The sequence below is a fragment of the Haliotis cracherodii genome, unplaced genomic scaffold, assembly GCF_022045235.1.
Source record: "Haliotis cracherodii isolate W230 unplaced genomic scaffold, xgHalCrac1.p SCAF_1, whole genome shotgun sequence".
NCBI classification, from domain to species: Eukaryota; Metazoa; Mollusca; class Gastropoda; order Lepetellida; family Haliotidae; genus Haliotis; species Haliotis cracherodii.
In genome coordinates this window covers 60,989,099-61,011,626 of record NW_027266264.1, presented here as the reverse complement: position 1 = coordinate 61,011,626, position 22,528 = coordinate 60,989,099, and the positions used below count along the sequence as shown (strand labels likewise).

The 22,528-nt window shown below is 43.4% G+C and overlaps 1 protein-coding gene across 1 annotated transcript; it reads right to left on the bottom strand.

The window, feature by feature from the left end:
* Positions 1-715: 715 nt before the first annotated feature.
* On the bottom strand, positions 716-11,816 carry LOC139466727 (solute carrier family 15 member 4-like). The gene is made up of 10 exons (XM_071248387.1): positions 11,550-11,816; positions 10,402-10,500; positions 9,682-9,767; positions 8,968-9,107; positions 6,820-6,989; positions 5,979-6,184; positions 5,181-5,367; positions 4,494-4,694; positions 2,326-2,460; positions 716-2,102 (listed from the first exon to the last, which is right to left on the bottom strand). Exons 1-10 carry the CDS (start codon positions 11,707-11,709, stop codon positions 1,873-1,875), a joined length of 1,614 nt encoding a protein of 537 aa, XP_071104488.1. The 5' UTR covers positions 11,710-11,816; the 3' UTR covers positions 716-1,872.
* Positions 11,817-22,528: the final 10,712 nt, after the last annotated feature.

Here is a 22,528-nt window from a genome sequence, read left to right as displayed (position 1 = left end):
CTAAGGCGCCGCAATTCGCTGTGCGGAGTTGCAACCCTTGGGCACGCCAGAAACCTATGATTGTGGGTTCGAATCCCGGTTCGCCCCGATTATGTTTCTAGGTTTATCAACACCATACCTGTGCTCATGGGTTTCACCGAAGTGGTAAACGTCTGAGACTTGCATCACTTCGGGCTTTCCTCCCACATTAAGCTGACACGCCGTGATATAACTGGAATAATGTTAAAAGCGGCATTAAACCCAGCTAACTCACTCACATCTATACATAAACGTGTGCCAACGGCTGACAGGAACAATATGCTTTCCCACGGCAGTTCCCACGCACAGGGTAAAACAGTAAGCATTCGATAATGAATTTAAAGACTCTAATATTATTCTACTCTTCCTTTTCCTTTTTCCATAAGATACACAAACTAATTGCTCACAATGTGGAAGGTACCCAGAGAGTATTAAATACCCCAGTTTTCCTATCAAATGTTGAGATGTCGATTTCAAAAGTACTCTCAGATCGGAAACCAAATATATGGTTCTTGTGGTAGGGTGCCAACAATGGTAGTCTTGTATAATGTTCTAATGTGTGACCTGGAAAATGGATGATGGAATTCAGTCGAGACGGATAACAATCACCACATTGTCAGTTCATTTATTCAGCAAATCAACAAAAATAAAAACAACTTTATTAGATCACCAGAACCCGATCACGCGACTGGACGAATTCTGTCATTTTTCAGCTGTATACTGGCCCAGCAGATCTATCCCTGAAGACAATATTATGCATACATACATCTATGTGGATAACACTACCGCATCTGTGTCCCGCCCCAACGCGGCGTCAGGCCTCGGGAGATGGATATTCATTTTCCTCTTGCCTGACTTCATAAAACTCCGATTGTCAGAAAACATCACATTGACAAATATACAGTCATAATAAACACTTTTGTGGCATATGTACTAATGTAAATCATGGAATTAATATAGAAATAGATTTGGGTATTAGCAGTTCGACTGAATAACAACCTTTACTTAATGGTCCACATGATCTTGACAAAATACTTTTAAATCATGCCTCCATGTCAGAATGACGAGATCTGATTGGTCCACGTGATCTTGATAAAGTACTGTGTAGCGCGCCTCGGAGGGTAAGAAATCTCTCAGCGGCGGAATAAATCTCTTATTCCCCGCCAAGAGCAATACAGGCTGCACGTGGATTTGGGGAGGCCGAATATATCCTGTGTACCAAGCCTCAAAGCAAAAAGCCGCACTCATTTCTCGAGTCAATGGAAGTCACGTGACACAGCGCAAATTGACCTCAGCAAATTCGCCTCAGCTCAATCGAACAGTTGTTATTAATTTAGAATTTGTGAATGTCACATTAAAACATATTGGTAAGATAAATTCGATGTGTTAAGGTACATGGGGTTTTATGCGTCCCTCCGGCTCGTGGTTTTAAACGTAACCCGGGACGCATAAAACCCATGTCCCCCGAGTTATCCTGCAGCTTATATGGCTGTCAATAACCAATCCAATAACCAGTTACCCTTGTAGCTTAATACTGCTATATAATACACATGTGCGTCTGAATCACAGTTTTCCATCACTGTTGTATTGTTGAATCTATAAGCACCTATCCGGTCAACGTCTGCAGCTTTGTGTCTCCTCCCTCACTACGCTTACAAACAGTGATATAACTAACGTAATGTTCAAAGAGACGTCAAACTCACTTAATCTTCGACCAGAACTGTGTGATATTTCTATACGTGGTTCACTTTTGGATCTCCGCGTAGCTCACATCGCCCAAACCCCCAAAGAATCCTTAAGACACTCGTGCCACGAATGGTTATTAATGAATGGACAAGTACAGAATCAGGTACATCATAATTTTGTTGTCCCGTACATAGATCTATCTTCAGACGTCAGTATGGGCTTTTCTTCCTCTGAACGTCTCGATGGGAATGTTTCTTCCGCTTCCTGCGTGGGTGTGGCATACTTATACCGTCTAGCAACCGGAACAAAGAACATCAGATTCACCAGCATCAGACCTCCCAGCAGGAAGAACAAGTATTCCGCGTGCCCATAGTTCAACTCGTTAGGAAACCAAGGATCTGTAATAGTTTTTGTTCGTGCATTAGCCATGGCATGAAAGAACGCTCACATACACTTGAAATGCTTTTTGACAGAGAAAGAGACAACATAATTATGACATACATGATCAGACATATTAAAGCGTCTGTATAATTGTTGTTTATGAGATCCCTAAAACAGAGGATGCTATGTTCATCGATATCTGTTTGAAAACTATTCTTAGGGAACAGGTCAACGTCTTACCATCTGTGGTGGCTGCGCTGACGATCGCGATGATGAGTGAGGCGACATAGTTCCCCAACCCCAAGACGGCGTAGAACAACCCCGTCAGCAGCCCCTGCATGGACGGCTGCGCCTGGGTGAAGGCGAACTCTAGACCTACACGTACATCACGGAGAGACATAGGTATAGGTAGACAGTCAGTAGCCCTGCATAGAAGGGTAAAAGGAAACTCCAGGCCTACACGTGCATCACAGAGAGACATGGGTATATGTAGACAGTCAGTAGCCCTGCATAGAAGGGTAAAAGGTAACTCCAGGCCTACACGTACATCACAGAGAGACATGGGTAAAGGTAGACAGTCAGTAGCCCTGCATAGAAGGGTAAAGGGAAACTCCAGGCCTACTTCACAGAGAGACATGGGCATAGGTAGAAACAGTAGCCCTGCATTGAGGGGTAAAGGGAAACTACAGGCCTACACGTGCATCAAAGAGATACATGGGTATAGGTAGACAGTCAGTAGCCCTGCATTGAGGGGTAAAGGGAAACTACAGGCCTACACGTGCATCAAAGAGAGACATGGGTATAGGTAGACAGTCAGTAGCCCTGCATTGAGGGGTAAAGGGAAACTACAGGCCTACACGTGCATCAAAGAGAGACATGGGTATAGGTAGACAGTCAGTAGCCCTGCATTGAGGGGTAAAGGGAAACTACAGGCCTACACGTGCATCAAAGAGAGACATGGGTATAGGTAGACAGTCAGTAGCCCTGCATTGAGGGGTAAAGGGAAACTACAGGCCTACACGTGCATCAAAGAGAGACATGGGTATAGGTAAACAGTCAGTAGCCCTGCATTGAGGGGTAAAAGGAAACTCCAGGCCTACACGTACATCACAGAGAGACATAAGCAAAGGTAGACAGTCAGTAGCCCTGCATAGAAGGGTAAAGGGAAACCCCAGGCCTACTTCACAGAGGGACATCGGCACAGGTAGACAGTCAGTAGCCCTGCATAGAAGGGTAAAGGGAAACTCCAGGCCTACTTCACAGAGAGAAATGGGTATAGGTAGACAGTCAGTAGCCCTGTATTGAGGGGTAAAGGGAAATTCCAGGACTACTTCACAGAGGGACATGGGTATAGGTAGACAGTCAGTAGCCCTGCATTGAGGGGTAAAGACAAACTCCACGCCTTCTTCACAGAGAGACATGGGCATAGGTAGACAGTCAGTGACCCTGCATAGAGGGGTAAAGGGAAACTCTAGGCCTATCGTAAGTACATCACAGAGGATTATAGGTAGACAGTCAGCAGCCCTGCATGGAGGCTGAAGGAAAACTCCAGGCCTATAAGTACATCACAGAGGGAATTAGGTAGACAGGCAGTGGCCCTGCATGGAGGGCGAAGGGAAACTCCAGGCCTACAAGTACATCACTGATATAGGTAGACAGTCAGTAACCCCTGCACAGAGACGGCGTAGACCGGCGCAGAACAACCCCGTCAGCAGCCACTGCATGGACGGCTGTGCCTAGGTGAAGGCGAACTCCACACCTTCACGTACATCACAGAGAGACATAGGTATAGGTAGACAGTCAGTAGCCCTGCATGGAGGGTGAAGGGAAACTCCAGGCCTACAAGTACATCACAGAGGGACATAGGTATAGGTAGACAGTCAGTAGCCATGCATGGTGGGTGAAGGGAAACTCAAGGCCTACACGTACATCACAGAGGGACATGGGTATAGGTAGACATGGAGTCAGTAGCCCTGCATGGAGGGTGAAGGGAAACTCCAGGCCTACAAGTACATCACAGAGGGACATGGGTATAGGTAGACATGCAGTCAGTAGCCCCCGCATTGAAGTCGAACTCCAGGCCTACATGTGGCAAATGCATAGTATACAGTCAGTAGAAGGACATCTAATGCCTACAGTCATATATTTGACTGGTGTACTATCCGTGTGTGTCTTAGACATCCATAATTATGAGTGATTTAAAATAAGTAGAGAAAAGATATTGTATAAATACAAACATCAGAACATCAATTGCAGCAGCTAGCCTGTACTTTCACAATTTATGTAGAATTGATCCTAAAAGCCATTGGTCATAGTCATGGTATGACGGAACACTGAGACTATTGGACCACCTGTTTTCCCATCATTAAATGATAGAGAGTACATTTTAATGCATGTAACACACTAACCTGGAATACTTGTAAAGACCTCCGATGTCCCGACCAAGGCGAACTGTGGTATCTGGACGAGCACACTCAGTTGAGAGGCGTTGAAGTTTTCTCCACCTAGTGTCTGCACGATTCCCCCGGTAGAGGCCAAGTTCTGCTTCCGGTAGATCTCCACTATGCCCGCAACAGCCACAGAACTGGCCGAGAACACCAGACCGATACCTGTATCCAGACGGACAATATACAAGATCGTACTCATATCTGTAACCAGACGGACAACGAACAACACCAGACCGTTACCTGTAACCAGACGGACAATAAACAACACAGTACTCATATTTGTAACCAGACGGACAACGAACAACACCAGACTGATACCTGAATATAGACAGATATCAGTCCGATATCTGTGTACATAAATACATTAAACCGATATCTGTTTTCAGAAATACATTAAACCAATATCTATGTACAGAAATACATAAGACCGATACATGTGTACATAAATACATTAGATACATGTATATGATACAACATTCTAGACCACCAGATCTAGACGGGCTCCTGTGTTCAGAACCAAGCCGAACACACCCTACCCCTCCCCCCTTCAACAAAACACAAACTGTCACCTTTAGGAACATTAAATACCGTGACAAATATCTCCACCTTCACAGATTCCGCTTGGGCAACATCAACATATACACTTACCCATCTTCTGTAGATATGTGAGCGGACGGCCCCACCGAGTGAAGGATGGGTACACCAGTCTGTCCACCACTGGTATTAACAACAGAACTATGATTGTGTTGAAGATATTTAACATGGCTGCCGGTATCGCCCCTTCTCCGACCTTCACACTCATGCGTTCACTTTGCAGGAAAAATGTGGACTGCATCTGTCATGGTAAAATAAATGGATATGGCATACTCCAATGGACTCTTCAGCATTAGATAATTATCACAGGAACGTCGCCATTCACGTGAACAATACAGTCATCTATTGGGGTAATAATACCGACCGTAACCGATTTGCAATCACATTTAATCACTTTCGGGCGATCCTAAAATTATTTGTTTGTTTGTTGTTTAACGCCGCAGTCAGGAATAGTCAAACTATTTGACGGCGGTATGTAAATAATCGAGTCTGGGCAAGACAATCCAGTGATTGAGATCATGAGCATCGATCCACGCGATTGGGATACGATGACCTGCATCAACCAAGTCAGTGAGTCTGACCACCCGATCCCGTTAGTCGCCTCTAACAACAAGCCCCATTATCGCCCGGGATTCTGAAATTAATCGTACAAGACGAGACATCTGGTGCCATCATTGTCATTTTACGGGTACAGTGCCATGCTATTTGGGCTGGGCTGTTTTCATCTTACAGGGCTAATAATAAGCTACCGAATATATCCAAGAATAGCACCGGTGGTATTATGTATGATTAACAAGTATCACGATGCACTCAGTATGTTTTGCCATGATGTTGTATTCAATTTGTATTTACCTGTGCATATATTGCGGCATAGCCAATTAGCAGAGCAAATATAGGGAGAACTTTTAAGACTGCTACCACCCCATCGACCGTGACGTCGTCAAATCTGCCGCCATATTTGGTACGAGCTAAAGACAAAGATGGCCGCCCTTCCTCTTCCGGTGAGTGACAGGAACAACCCTGGCAGCACACACGGACTGACGTCGACAGAACGCTCTCTGGAACAGGCCAGAGTGGAAGAACGTCAAAGCGTATCCATGATATCTATTAGTTCACAGGAATGATGGTCGCCCCCTTATCGTAGGCACACCTCACACCAAATGAACAATTTATGCATTAAAGATGAGCCTTCAAGTATATACTCTCCTTTTTCCAGCAAACTGAAGATGATGTCATACCATGAGACCTAGCTAACACGTCCTTCATGAAATAGACTGCCGGGCAAAAGAAGGTATACACTTAAAAATTGAATTTGACCATTAAAAAACAGTCACCAAAGTACTACAAACGTTAAGGTCTAAAACACAACTTGGTTAACCGTATCAAATACATCGAATACTATCGAATAATATTATTTTTTAAATTTTTTTTCAGCCATGCATCATAAACAGATATATTTTTTTTGCCCGGTAGTGTAGTTGTTTAAGCTAGCTACTCCACTTGTCTAGAACTAATGATAATGTTTATATTATATTCGACAATTCACTGTACACATTCGTCCCTCGAATGCATCAGACTGAGTGTGCATCTGTTGACATGATCATACGTCTTACATTTCAATACTTTGAAGGACAATCATCTCGGTTTATAGATTATACAGTGGTCGTGATTCTAGATATATGTCGGAACGTACCTCCAGGTGGGATATGAACATACTGCTCCCTCGCAGCCATGAATATGATCAGGGCAACAGCCATACTGCACAGTGGGATGACGTAGCCCCAGGCAAAGCTGACGTTCTGTTGTACATACGCGACAGCCGTGTAGGAGATCAGAGCGCCCAGATTCACAAACCAATAAAACCTGCAACATCCACACATATCTGCCAGGCAAACCAGCATAGCGTATCTCATACTGACAAACTCCCTTGTAAATAGATCAAATTGTTTTGCAACGAAATAGTCGCATATGTTACATAACAATACAGTTAGTCATAATGATTTATGTATTGAATGATGGTTTAACACTGTTGTTTTCAAGAATGCACAGTGAAACCTGAAGGTCAGTGTGTTCTCCCACATGCAGTTCTAGGCCCACTACACTTTAGTTACAGTTCTAACCACTTGTTTGTGTTATTAAACATATTTATACTTTAACATAGGCCTAAATTAGTTGCGCTAAGATAGATTTGTCTATATTGGCCCTGTTGATCTGTGGCCAACCAATTAATATTCTGGGAGGGGCTATTGTAAGGCCGACTGTAGTTGCAGGGTTAAACTCACTTTGTGTAACGAACCCCGTATCTTCATTATTCAGTGATATATACTGAACCGCAAAAGAAACGTCACCCCACGTAACATTGCATGAAAAGTTGTCAAAAATTTAACATTACCTTGTCCGGAAAAATGAAATTTGATGATAAAAAACAAACCGATCGACCAAACGCATTAAGGCAATGGCCATGGTCATCCGATGCACGTGAGTTCCGTGCAAATTGAAATGCACATGCGTTCCCCCATTTCTTGCCCTATAAAATCCACCCAGATCGGATAACATTCATTCGTTATTGACTTGCTACCACATGCCAAGATTGACTGGAAATCAGGGACACCAAGCCCTTGGACGCTTGCAAGCTGTACAAACCGCCCGGCAAGAAGCCAATGCATTTCAAGTCCACGTAAGGACCATATACAGGCTTCAGCTACGGTACCAGACCACCAACACTGCAGATGACCGACCACGTAGAGGAAGACCAAGGGTCACCACCCGACGTCAGGATCGTCAGATTCTGCGACAGCTTCTTCAAGATCGCTTTGTAACTGCCGCGGAATCTGCTCGACAGCGCCACATTAGTGCTGACACCGTGCGTCGTCGATCGACGAGCAGACACCTCCACTGTCACAGGCCACGCCGAGGACCCATTCTGACACCACGCCATCGCTGGTACCGTCTTCAGTGGGCAACTCAGCAGCAGCACTGGCGCCACAAGCAGTGGAGAAAAGTCATCTTCACAGACGAGAGCCGTTACTGTATCTCAACAGCAGATGGCAGTGAGAGTCTAGCAACGCCGTGGGGAACGTTATTCGGATGATTGTGTTGTTGAGAGACTCGTGGGGTAGTCCGAGCATCATGGCGTGGGGTGGAATTGGTCTTACACAGAGGCTCGGCCCTGTGGTCTTCCAGAACATCGGTCCAGGGAGAGGCAATGGTGTCACGGCAGCTCCGTACATTGATCAAGTCTTGAGACCACACGCCATACCTCATTTGGAACGTCGCTGCAACCACTAGTTTCAGCATGATAACGTCCGTGCCCACAATGCGAGAGCAACAAGAGTCTTCCTCCAGCGGAATGGCATCAGAACCATGCAGTGGCCTGCCCCCAGTCCCGATTTAAATCCCTTTGAGCACCTGTGGGACGAGATTCAAATACGGTTGAATGACGTCCGACCAAGGCCGACAACTGCAGCTGAACTGTGCCAGGCGTTCCTCAGAGTGTGGGCTCAAGTGCCTATGGCCTTCATCAACCGCCTCATCCATTCCATGTATCGACGTTGCACGGCAGTCATCAATGCACATGGCGGACACACCAGACACTGACTTGTGATGCCATTTTCTAGTGATGTGTTTCACTTTAAGAACATTTGACACTTTAATTTCAACCTTGATGATCAGTTTTGCCAACTTTCATCTTTATAATATGTCTCAAAGTATATTTACAGTGTTTGGACAAAAATGGTTTCTTATGTTATCTTTCCATGGTGACGTTTCTTTTGCGGTTCAGTATACAACAAAACCCAGTCAATAGTGTTTTGAGATTTATAACTCTGCATGTTACACATACCAATTAAAGAATGTTTGTACAGCAAGCGGACCCTGGTCTGTGACCTGCTGAGCACCGAACGGACCAACATTTGCCTTAATTCCACCCGTCCCTATGGCAACCAGAGCAAGACCAAGCAAGAAATAACCTCGTTTGGCTTCCTGCAACATGAAGACGTACATGTTCTACATGTACATTTCCTAAACGGGAATAAAGATCGACACAGTTATCATGATTTCGGTAAATTGTTCTTGATTTTTGAGTGAGTGAGTGAGTGAGTTTGGTTTGACAGCGCCTTAAACAGTATTCCAGTTATATCACGGCGCGTCAGCTTACCGTGCTTGGATATTCCAAAGTGGTGGCGGTCTCATGCATTTACCACTTCGGTGAAATCCACGTGCACGAGTATGGTGCTGATAAACCTAAAAACGTAGTCGGGGCGAACCGGGATTCAAACCCACAATCATAGGTTTCTGACTTGCCCACGGCACGCAACTCTGCACAATGAGTTGCGACGACTTAGACGACTGGGCCACCGTGCCCCCTCTTGATTTCAGAATAGATATTAGTCATTTGTATATCGGTTCACGTTCCAGACTCATACAAATACAACTTGAGTCACATACAGCAAAGGAAAACTAAAACGTGAGATCTAGAAATAAGCATTTTTTCGATTGTATTCGATGTATCTACCATCAGTTGTATATTTAAGTAACTGTGTTTTATGAGACTTACCAAACTGAGGTCATAGGCAAGACCTGCATCGTCTTGACCAAACCACGCGATGTAGTCGGCGGAGCACGCTGGCAGCAGGAACAACCCTGGAGGACAAGAGCAGGAGTCCATTGGCTATCTGACACTAATTATTACAACAGTTCTATAGGAACATACAATGCAAAAACAAATGGTCAACATAAACGTTTCTTCAAAATCTAGGAGTTAAACAAATCGCCAACTAGTTAATTCGAAAGAAAACATAATGTTCAAAATAAATACCTACAACAGTTTATCATCTCATACTTAGCGAAACTATTAAGATATGTTTAATAAGCATGATTGTATATGATGTTTCTGAACATTTGCCATTTCCATAGTAACGTGTGCAGGTTCCAGTGGTTAAATACCTCAGATGGTGAGGACTGAACATCTGGGTATCTGGGCGACCATGGCCATCAACAACACACCCAACGGACCGACCATTTGATGCTCGTCCCATTTGTTTTTGGCAAACAATATTTATTTCATTCTAAAAAACATGATTATTTTTCCCTTTTTAAAAATTAACAGCACCCTCCACTTTCCCCACCCACCCCTAACTCCCAACCCCTCATTAATAACAAAACATTATACAGAAAAAATAATAGGAATACTTTTTAAAAAATTAAAAAGCATACAACCTACACACGGTTATCAAATGGTCGGTCCGTAAATGAAGAAAATATACATTGCTCATACCAAGTATGTAGATGAGGCATGATCCGAGGATGGTGTTGTAGCGACCAGCAATAGAGTCTGCCACATAGCCGCCAACGACCGGGAACAGATAGGAGGTGCCTGGAGACACCAGAGAGCAGCTGATATTAGGAAGTCGATTCCGTTTACTCATCGCATGGGCTTCAAGCGCAGTGTACTCACAGTAACCAATGTGTGTTGTACATTTTGATAGAAATCGCATCATCGACCATCCAGTGTATTATATCTTCATTCTATAAAGATGAATACCCTGGGTTCATTCGCTTCGTTTTGAATCTGACTCGAAATGAGCGAAATGGCAATCAAATAAACACATGTGCCAGAGAAATCCTTTTGAATCTTACTGATAAGTAAGATGGACGTCATTTCCAAACGAAGCTGTGCTAGGAAAAGGTCCGGGTATTGGTCGAAACCGACTGAAGATAAAATACACTAGATTGTCGGGATTGTGAACAGAATGGCGACCATGAGTGTTCAGTGAGTAAATGAATGTTGTTTAACGGCGCAGACAGTAACACGCCTGTTGTAGCACTGTGGCCTATAAATAATCCAACCTGGAACAAGCAATAAACTGAAGGCATGTTCACCGATACATACAATGACTTTTTTAGTCTATGATAGATAAACAAGCAATCTTAAAGACCTCAAATGGACAACTGATGGTTCATCGCGATGGTTCGGCACATACTGATCAACTGTTTGTAGGCTTTCATTAGGTTGTCGAAGTTGTTACTGCACGGTCCTTATTATAAGATGTTGCCACACTGGTATTCGATATTATCATTGAACTAAAGCACGTTTGGCACCAAATGTCCTCTAAGATTCATCGCAAATGAAAATCACAGAATCACTAATGCAGGTTGAGTGGTACGCGTATTCTGCCCTATAGCAACAATGTACTCTTGAAGGTGTGCTCGCAGTTGTTTTATATTGAAAACAAAATCAGATAAGTTGTCAAAATTCAAGTGTGTCTTGCTCACAAAGTGAAGCTAGCCCAGCTTACGAGTCTTGCCAGCTTCAGACCACGCTTGTTCTGTTTCATTACCGTTTTGCGATATTAATGGTCGACTACATTTCAGTGGTTCGATATAGATGTTTAAATGCAGGAACGTGCAAAAGTTTATACATGCCTGTGAACACCAACTGAATATTGGCGGCATCTTGACTGGTGAGCTTCAGCACACTTGTACAGAACAGAACGAGGTTTCCGCTGACACCGTAGAACGTCAGCCTCTCACACATCTCAGTTACCAGGATGCATGCCACCACGCCAAAGGTCTTTATTGTCATACCTGAATAAGAGGCAGCAAGTCACCGGGGTTTAGCGTAGTGTTTGGGAGTATTCCACTCATGTATTGGCATGTAAGCTAAAACTGGAAGGAATGTCAAAGTGAACCTGTTTGACGAACCAAAGATCACAACCATGGAATACTAATGCGTGCAAGACTGGTGAGTCAAGCTTGAGCCAGGATCCACGCAGTGACAACACATAATTAAACATGTGACATCTGGGTGATTAATCGATACCGTCCGTCCACGTGTTACTACTGCTGAGCGGGTCTTTCTGACCATTGGATCCTGGGCTTTATCATTTAACATTGTGTACATTTGAACTTATCTGTTCTGACATAGAATTGGGTTCCTGTGTAGAAATTGTAGAAACAGATAACCCACTGCTACGTGCTTCGGAAGTTGTGACTCACTTGGTGCGTGCTGGGGACGATATTGCACATTGGATGCGGGCTTAGTAAGATCTGGCATATTGGATACATGCTAGTAAGATATAACCCATTGGATAGATGCAAAGGAAGATATGACCCACTAGATATGTGCTTAGTAAGATATGGCACAGTAGATGCACGCTCAGGAAGATGTGACACACCAGGAAGGGCTTAGGAAGATACACTCCTGCCGAGAGGTTCATTCACCCGTTGAAGATAGGAAGATATGTGTCGCTGGGTACCTGCCCAGGAAGATATGACATGTTGGGTGGCAAACACCATTCATCTCGTGTGATAATGATTGGATATATACTATTAGTTATGGTGTCTTTAGGTGCCGTATACGGTGTAATTTTAGGTTAGCAGAAACATATTGGGCGAGTCATGGGCGGTCACTAAAGACACCATGACGAATTTATTATGCTGAAAAGCTTACACTATTTGGTATCTTTATCGCGCACATGTCATGTCAGTCATGTCAAAATGAAAATTTGACACTTGCAACCGGTGTTACAGACAGGACCAGTACATGTGTTTCCGATACTTCGCTTCACAAACGTTAACAATGGAGCAATAATGCACCAAATGTGAAGGTTTAAACAAGTATTATAGCTAAAATGGATAAAATCATAACAAATATGCACGCATGTTATAACAAATCTGGAAGCCACTGTAGCTTGATAGCAGTCCGCTTTTCCCGAACGACGAGCTGCTATAGCTATGTGACGTCATTGGCGTCACGTTTTTTGTTTGTGACGTCATCCTATATTATGTTCTATGACGTTGCTATATGTAATTCATTGACCTCAGTTGTGAACCTTTTTTCTCAATTGTTGTTATCAATAAGTCACGAACGTGGTTTCTTGAAAAAATATGTCTTTCCACCCACATCACAGATTAATTATATTGAAACACAAAACAGTGTCGAATAACGAATTTCTGTTCCAGAATTGTCATGTGAAATGTGTGAGGTGGGTGTTGGAAAATCCAAAATGGCTGTTACTGACAGTATACGGTCTCATGTTAGGTCAGTAACAACCATCTTGCATTTTTAGTGACGGTATACTGGCTCATGCGGGGTCAGTAGTTGGTCAATCACACTTTCAGGCATAATAAATAAACTTGTTGATCCAAACTAACCACATACATCATATCCTTATCATGAATTATGCATCATGGGCTGTTTTAAAAGACTATAATATGGCATCGGTTAATCGCTATATAAAAATCATCATAACGTCTTACATATATTTTAGTACATCGCAGAATATATACAAGTACTGTTTTTGTCGGAACTTGCCCTCTTTCAGTGCACTTTCATTCCATCTGTGCCCACTTGTACCTGTATGGTGGTGTGAGTCGTCTACCTCACCCAGTGAAGACACGCTGTAGTCTGGCGACGTCGCCCCATGGGACCTCTCATGAAGTAACCCTCTCTGTTCTTCCTGTCGTGTAGTCATTGTTTTTCCATTTGCTCTCTGTGCACTACTTTCTCCAATAACACTCTTGTACTGGAGATGACCATCCGCTCATACACCTCGAGGCTACAGGTTTAGTCACACCATAGGCGATGGCACTTACTATTTGATCTGGAAGGAATGGAACGGCTGTTTACGAGTGAGTGAGTGAGTGAGTGAGTGGGGAATTATTGTTAACTATTGGTTGGCTAATTGTAAACATTTGAAGATATTTGATTTTAGTTATATCTGGGTTACAAAAACACCAACATATTCTTTTCCTAACAACTACACAACACATTCCCACTCATTCCCACCCATTCGATATCTCCTTCCTGGCAATACAACACATTCACACTCGATCTCTCTCTTATAGCAATACAACACATTCCCACTCGATCTCTCCCTTATAACAATACAACACATCCCCACTCGATCTCTCCCTTATATCAATACAACACATTCCCATCCGATCTCTCCTTATAGCAATACGTGCAACCCATTCACACTCGATATCTCCCTTATAGCAATATAACACATTCCCACTCGATCTCTCCCTTATAGCAACAGAACACATTCCTACTCGATCTCTCCCTTGCACCAAAAAACACAAATCCAAACTCGAGCTCTCCCTTTTAGGAATGCGTTCAACATATTCCAACTCGATCTCTCCCTTAAAGCAATACACCAAATTCCTACTCGATCTTTCCTTTATAGCAATACAACACATCCCAACTCGACCTCTCCCTTATAGCAACACAACACATTCCTACTCGATCTCGCCCTTATAGCAATACAACACATCCCCATTCAATCTCTCCCTTGCAGCAATACAACACATCCCAACTCGAGCTCTCCCTTATAGCAATACAACATATTCCTACTCGATCTCTCCCTTATAGCAATACACCAAATTCCTACTCGATCTTTCCTTTATAGCAATACAACACATCCCAACTCGAGCTCTCCCTTGCAGCAATACAACACATCCCAACTCGAGCTCTCCCTTATCGCAATACGTTCGACACATTCCACCACGATCTCTCCATTTTAGGAATACGTAAAACATATTCCTACTCGATCTCTCCCTTATAGCAATACAAGACATTCCTTCTCGATCTCTCCCTTTTAGCAATACACCAAATTCCTACTCGATCTTTCCTTCATAGCAATACAACATATCCCCATTCGATCTCTCCCTTATAGCAACACAACACATTCCTACTCGATCTCGCCCTTATAGCAGTACACCACATCCCAACTCGAGCTCTCCCTTATCGCAATACGTTCAACATATTCCTACTCGATCTCTCCATTATAGCAATATAACACATTCACATTCGATCTGACCGCCTCCGTGGTCTAGCGGTAGAACGTCCGCCCGGAGAGCGGAAGGTCCGGGGTTCGATCCCCAGCCGCGTCATACCAAAAGACGTTAAAAGATGGTACTTGTTGTTACCCTGTCTGGCCCTCGGCATTAAGGGGCTTAAACAAGGACTGGTCGGCTCGGAGTCAGTATACTGTGTCTGAGTGGGGTATTCATGTTAAACTGTGGCATGGTATCTCAGTGAGCTAGCACTATAAATCGGCATCAGTCCGGACTAGTACAAGCAGCCACACAAACACACATACGTACATGCACGTCACTAAATAAGTGCAATAATCTTGAACGCGACGTTAAACCCCATTCCACCACCACATCCCTTATAGCAATACAAGACATTCCTGCTCGACCTCTCCCTTACAGCAATACGTACAACACATCCCCACTCGATCTCTCCCTTGTAGCAATACAACAGATTCCCACACGATCTCTCCTTTATAGCAATACAACACATCCCCACTCGGTCTCTCCCTTGTAGCAATACAACAGATTCCCACACGATCTCTCCTTTATAGCAATACAACACATCCCCACTCGATCTCTCCCTTGTAGCAATACAACAGATTCCCACACGATCTCTCCTTTATAGCAATACAACACATCCCCACTCGATCTCTCCCTTGTAGCAATACAACAGATTCCCACACGAACTCTGCTTTATAGCAATACAACACATCCCCACTCGATCTCTCCCTTGTAGCAATACAACAGATTCCCACACGATCTCTCCTTTATAGCAATACAACACATCCCCAACTCGATCTCTCCCTTGTAGCAATACAACAGATTCCCACACGAACTCTCCTTTATAGCAATACAACACATCCCCACTCGATCTCTCCCTTGTAGCAATACAACAGATTCCCACACGATCTCTCCTTTATAGCAATACAACACATCCCCACTCGATCTCTCCCTTGTAGCAATACAACAGATTCCCACACGATCTCTCCTTTAGAGCAATACAACACATCCCCAACTCGATCTCTCCCTTGTAGCAATACAACAGATTCCCACACGATCTCTCCTTTAGAGCAATACAACACATCCCCACTCGATCTCTCCCTTGTAGCAATACAACAGATTCCCACACGATCTCTCCTTTATAGCAATACAACACATCCCAACTCGAGCTCTCCCTTATCGCAATACGTTCAACATATTCCTACTCGATCTCTCCATTATAGCAATATAACACATTCACATTCGATCTGACCGCCTCCGTGGTCTAGCGGTAGAACGTCCGCCCGGAGAGCGGAAGGTCCGGGGTTCGATCCCCAGCCGCGTCATACCAAAAGACGTTAAAAGATGGTACTTGTTGTTACCCTGTCTGGCCCTCGGCATTAAGGGGCTTAAACAAGGACTGGTCGGCTCGGAGTCAGTATACTGTGTCTGAGTGGGGTATTCATGTTAAACTGTGGCATGGTATCTCAGTGAGCTAGCACTATAAATCGGCATCAGTCCGGACTAGTACAAGCAGCCACACAAACACACATACGTACATGCACGTCACTAAATAAGTGCAATAATCTTGAACGCGACGTTAAACCCCATTCCACCACCACATCCCTTATAGCAATACAAGACATTCCTGCTCGACCTCTCCCTTACAGCAATACGTACAACACATCCCCACTCGATCTCTCCCTTGTAGCAATACAACAGATTCCCACACGATCTCTCCTTTATAGCAATACAACACATCCCCACTCGATCTCTCCCTTGTAGCAATACAACAGATTCCCACACGATCTCTCCTTTATAGCAATACAACACATCCCCACTCGATCTCTCCCTTGTAGCAATACAACAGATTCCCACACGATCTCTCCTTTATAGCAATACAACACATCCCCACTCGATCTCTCCCTTGTAGCAATACAACAGATTCCCACACGAACTCTGCTTTATAGCAATACAACACATCCCCACTCGATCTCTCCCTTGTAGCAATACAACAGATTCCCACACGATCTCTCCTTTATAGCAATACAACACATCCCCAACTCGATCTCTCCCTTGTAGCAATACAACAGATTCCCACACGAACTCTCCTTTATAGCAATACAACACATCCCCACTCGATATCTCCCTTGTAGCAATACAACAGATTCCCACACGATCTCTCCTTTATAGCAATACAACACATCCCCACTCGATCTCTCCCTTGTAGCAATACAACAGATTCCCACACGATCTCTCCTTTAGAGCAATACAACACATCCCCACTCGATCTCTCCCTTGTAGCAATACAACAGATTCCCACACGATCTCTCCTTTATAGCAATACAACACATCCCCACTCGGTCTCTCCCTTGTAGCAATACAACAGATTCCCACACGATCTCTCCCTTCTAGCAATACGTACAACACATCTCCACTCGATCTCTCCTTTATAGCAATACAACACATTCCCACACGAACTCTCCTTTATAGCAATACAACACATCCCCACTCGGTCTCTCCTTTATAGCAATACAACACATTCCCACTCGATCTCTCCTTTATAGCAATACAACACATCCCCACTCGATCTCTCCTTTATAGCAATACAACACATTCCCACTCGATCTCTCCTTTATAGCAATACAACACATAACTACTAGCTATAGATCTCTCCCTGTCATAATTTACACAACGCATTCTCACTCGATCTCTCCATTAGCAATACAACACATTTCTTCTAGGTCTCTCTCTACCACTACTTTTTTGGAAGGAGTTAAATAAGTCCTTGAGTAAAGATATGTACATTACGTTCCTCAATGTATCTAGACTAAAACTTAGTCAATGAACAAATTTCTTTAAAATAATTATTATATTTTTCTTAAAAACAACCTTTCCTCTTCTGCTGTTTTCATGTCAAGGAAACTAGACTTGGTTTAGTTTGATCTAGATTTGCCGAGGCTTTTAGTTAAATATAAAAGATTCCAGTCATGGCGCATGTCTGGATTCTGTGTTCTCAAAACTATCTCTTATCTTAATATGGAACTGAGCACGTGAATATCCACAGTTAATGCTGAAACAAGGTTGATAGACAGTTAGAAACCTATTCCTGTACCAAGCTCTGCGGGTTGAGGGCCGTCCCACAATCCAGTGTTACACAACACAAGTGACCCTGTAGGCCATCTCGCCATACCGCGGTACAGTCCCATGCTCCCAGTTATCTTCGTCATGACATAATCTATGCATGTTTACATACGGTACATAAAGAACTTGAGACTATACCCCATTTGAAAGCTGTAACAATTTCCTCGTCACGCTGTCTTCCAGTTCAAGTCAGTTATCTCTGCAAAGTGTCACGATTAGGGTCAAAAGGTCAACTGTCCCCGATATAAGACTTGCAACCGTATCTGATATTCCCCTTAAGCAGTAACCACAAGTAGTCAGTCGGCATACTCACGGATAATGAAACTACACTTGTGTATCGGCAGTGTGGAGGCGTGTGTGTCTAGGACGCGAATAATATTTGCTTGATTGAATAACTGAAGTAAATAGCAAGTCACGTTTGACATGCGGACAGTCCTGAAAGTGGACAGGTGAAGGCTACATATAGCGTGTCGGCTACTGTCAACTTCATATCACATGCAGAGAGTTAATATGAGGTCGAACTACCTCAGGTCAGAGGAGAGTGTTACTGTTATATAAGAGAAACTACAATGTGAACTTACTGTACACCTGGGTCGAACATGCCGAACGTAACTGTTAGGGTGCCTTCCCGAGTTTACTGATTATGTAAATAAATCAGAGTTATCCGCCCTTTACAGTGTTCACACTCACCCTTCGACTGCTTACTCGAGTGCACTTCTTTCAGAGCCAAGTACGTAAATATGTGTTTGCTATATGATGGCGGTCTGTAAACAGTCGAGCCTGGACCAGGGAATCCAGGGATTGACATCATCTGAAGATCGATCCTCACAATTGAGATACCAGATCACATGCTATCAACCATGTCGAGTCTCAACATCCAGTCCATTTAGTCGCATTTTACGACAAGTGTACGTTGCTAGGGACCTATATTCTCACCCGGAAACACCCATTGTTGAAATGCGTGCGTACATGCGTATTATTCGAGTTGAATACACGCAAAATGAAAAAAAACAAACGTCACATGTACTGCAGTTTGTCAACATATACTTTGTTATATATTTTTTTAAAGGTTTAGCAACTATTAAGAAGCGAATCTGGTGAAATAGACATGCATGTCAATGTAGCTATGAATTAATGTAACGTCCATCGAGTGTCATATGTACATAATTTTTGTCACTGATCAAATTTGGAAATGTCCTCTATATGGCTGCCATAAAACTTTCTGATAGCTCAACCATGTAGAGGCGACTTTTACTGTTAACGTATACGTTTACTATGAAAATAGCATAACAAGACTGTCGACTCATTGCCTCGTGAAATACATGCACTTTCTTGCGACTATGGAGATTGAATGGTTAGGGATATTTAAATCCAATACCATCACCCCCAACCCCATCGTCAGGCACAAAGACACAGATGCAGACACAGACACGCACACACATACAAAGACACAGACACACACACGCACACACAGACATACAGTCACACGCGCGCACACACACGTTCGAACGCGCGCAACTCATCCCACCCCCAACCCACCCTAACTATCAGATTTATGTGAAGTACATGCATCAAGCGAATCCATTAACTAGGTTTTGTGTCCGTCTTTCGATTTCGATGACCCATTTCGAATATATTGTGGTCAAATGGTCTAATGAAAACTGGAGGCTGAAGAAAACAGTCACTGTGTTATATATTGACATCTCGCCATATTTCGTTTCAGAATTGAGTATTATCCGGGTTTAAGGCACAGGGTCCCACAATAGCTACAGGCGCCACAATACGCTGTGCAGAAAGATGTGAAGTTCCAGGGGCGAGTCAAAAACCGAAGGATGTGGGTTCGAATCCCATCATTATTCTAGGTTTGTCAGCACCATACCCGTGCTCGTGCGTTTCCCCAAAGTGGTAAACGTCAAGACTTTCTGCCCATAAAACTGTGATTTAGCTGAATAAATCTTGTAACGGCGTTAAACAAAAAACATCATTCACTCATTTGCCGGGTGTAATTCCTGCTCCAGAGTCAGTAGTCGATGTCCACCTGTGTCGGGCCCCATCCAGTACTTTCTGTGTATGCGTGAACACTCGGTAGAATGACTCGGCAATGTCAGGTAAGATATGGCCTGGAATAGATTGCAGCATGGGAGCTATCACAATAAGGCTCCTTTTATACGAAGTAAATATGGCTGCATGATTATGTTTTTTTCAGGCAATCATCTCTGTACTAGCGGGTAAACATTGTGTGTAAGTGAGGATTTCGCACTATTGGCAGGTCCAGATTGATTATACGATTTACACTCCTTTTACACAGTTCTCCTCCATGCCCGATTGCATCATTGTTTTTACACAGTTCTCCCCCAGGCCCAATTGCATCACTGTTTTTACACAGCACTCCCACGGGCCCGAACTCATCACTCATTTTACACAGTTCTCCTCCGGGCCCAATTGCATCATTGTTTTTACACAGTTCTCCCCCATGCCCGATTGCATCATTGTTTTTACACAGTTCTCCTCCATGCCCGATTGCATCATTGTTTTTACACAGTTCTCCCCCAGGCCCGACAGCATCACTGTTTTTACACAGTTCTCCCCCAGGCCCAATTGCATCACTATTTTTACACAGTTCTCCCCCAGGCCCAATTGCATCACTGTTTTTACACAGTTCTCCCCCAGGCCCAATTGCATCACTCTTTTTACACAGCACTCCCACGGGCCCGAACGCATCACTCATTTTACACAGTTCTCCTCCGGGCCCGTATGCATCACTGTTTTAACAAAGTTCTCCTCCAGGCCCGTCAGCATCACTCTTTTTACACAGCACTCCCAAGGGCCCTAATGCATCACTCATTTTACTCAGTTCTGACTCTACCACTTTTTAAAAAGTGCATGTACTCCACCGGCCCCGACTGCATCACTCTTTTTACACAGTTCTCATCATAATACTCCCTTAAGCTCGACTGTAGTTCAGTATTTGAGCCAAAAGGACCCAATAAATGAGCTGGACGTGACAAATACGGAGTTTTACGATAGAAAAAGCCGTATTCTCGTGGTGTCGACTTCGTGTTGTTTGTGGGTGAGACATAGATGACGTAAGACGTCACGTGTCTGATCATGTGACATTCCTGATATGGGCTCGTTACTACGAACACCAAGTGCTACGCTCGTAGTACTTTTAACGGTTGGTAAGTCTTTCATAATTTGTCACTTGTCGCAGTAATTTTTATTACTTTTCACGAATGTCTGACAGTAGGATTGTGTATGATGATTTGTATGAATTGTGCAGGGATAAGGGGAGACTTTTGGACTGGTTAGAGGACGTAGGCGTGACTGGTCTGTTTGGAGGGCCTTGCTGTAAGTGTGAGAATGGCGTGATAAGCAGGAGGGGGGACAGCAGTAGGAATGAGGGGTATGTGTAGCGGTATAGCAACAAGAGGTGTCATCATCAGATGTCAGTGAATTCCAATTTGTCCATTCCTGACATTTTGAAAATTACTTTTTATTGGGTTTACAGGTCCAGAGAAGACTTTGTTAAAGTTCAGTTCAAAAACATGGTTCAGTTCTCACTTTGGTTGATTGGTACATTTTTTGCAGGGTGGTTTGTTTGAAGAGTTTGGAAGGAGAGAATGAGGCAATCGGGGTACCTCGGGTACAAGTAGAGATAGATGAGTCCAAATGTGGGGAAAGAAAGTTTCATAAGGGGAGGAGAGTGGATGGTGGTTGGGTGTTTGTTGAGATTGAAAAGAATTAAACTTTTAAGTAAGATGTTCATCACTGCTGTTGAGAAACGAAACTAAGAAACATTGATCCCAATTATTAAAAGATGGATTAAACCGGGATCAATCATTCATTCGGACTGTTGGAAGGCATATGACTGTTTAGAATCTTTGGAGGGGATGGGGTATTGTATTAGTATAGTAGTTTTTATCCATAAACTGTGTCTACTTTGTGAACTTACAGGACGAATCTAACTTTAAATTTTCTAAAAGGGGCGTAACACCCCCCTTTAGCCACCCCCCGTTTTTTATTTACAATTTGAATTGAACAACCCCACACCCCCACCCACACCCCACACCCACCGCTGTTTGGTACTTTAAACATTCGACAGCGTTCGGTATGGTAGAAAAATGGCGGCTGGCAAATCCTCTCTCTTCGACAGTAAATAACGAAGTGCGCACGCGTGGAACGTTTGTATTTTGCATTATTTTTACTTTAAACATATTACTTTTAAAGATTTACTTTGCCTCTATTTTCTGTACATTAATTTTTAAATAGTCTCTTATCGCTCAGTAAAGAGTGTCTCATTACATTTTTAAAACTGCGTATTTTTATCATGATGTTTATATCAATTGTAATGATGTGAGAATTAAATACACTGTCTGTCTGTCTGTGTGTGGTCTCATGTAGGACTAATATCAAAGTGATCAAAAGGCAAAAGTAAAAATGTCAATGTTATAATTCTCAGT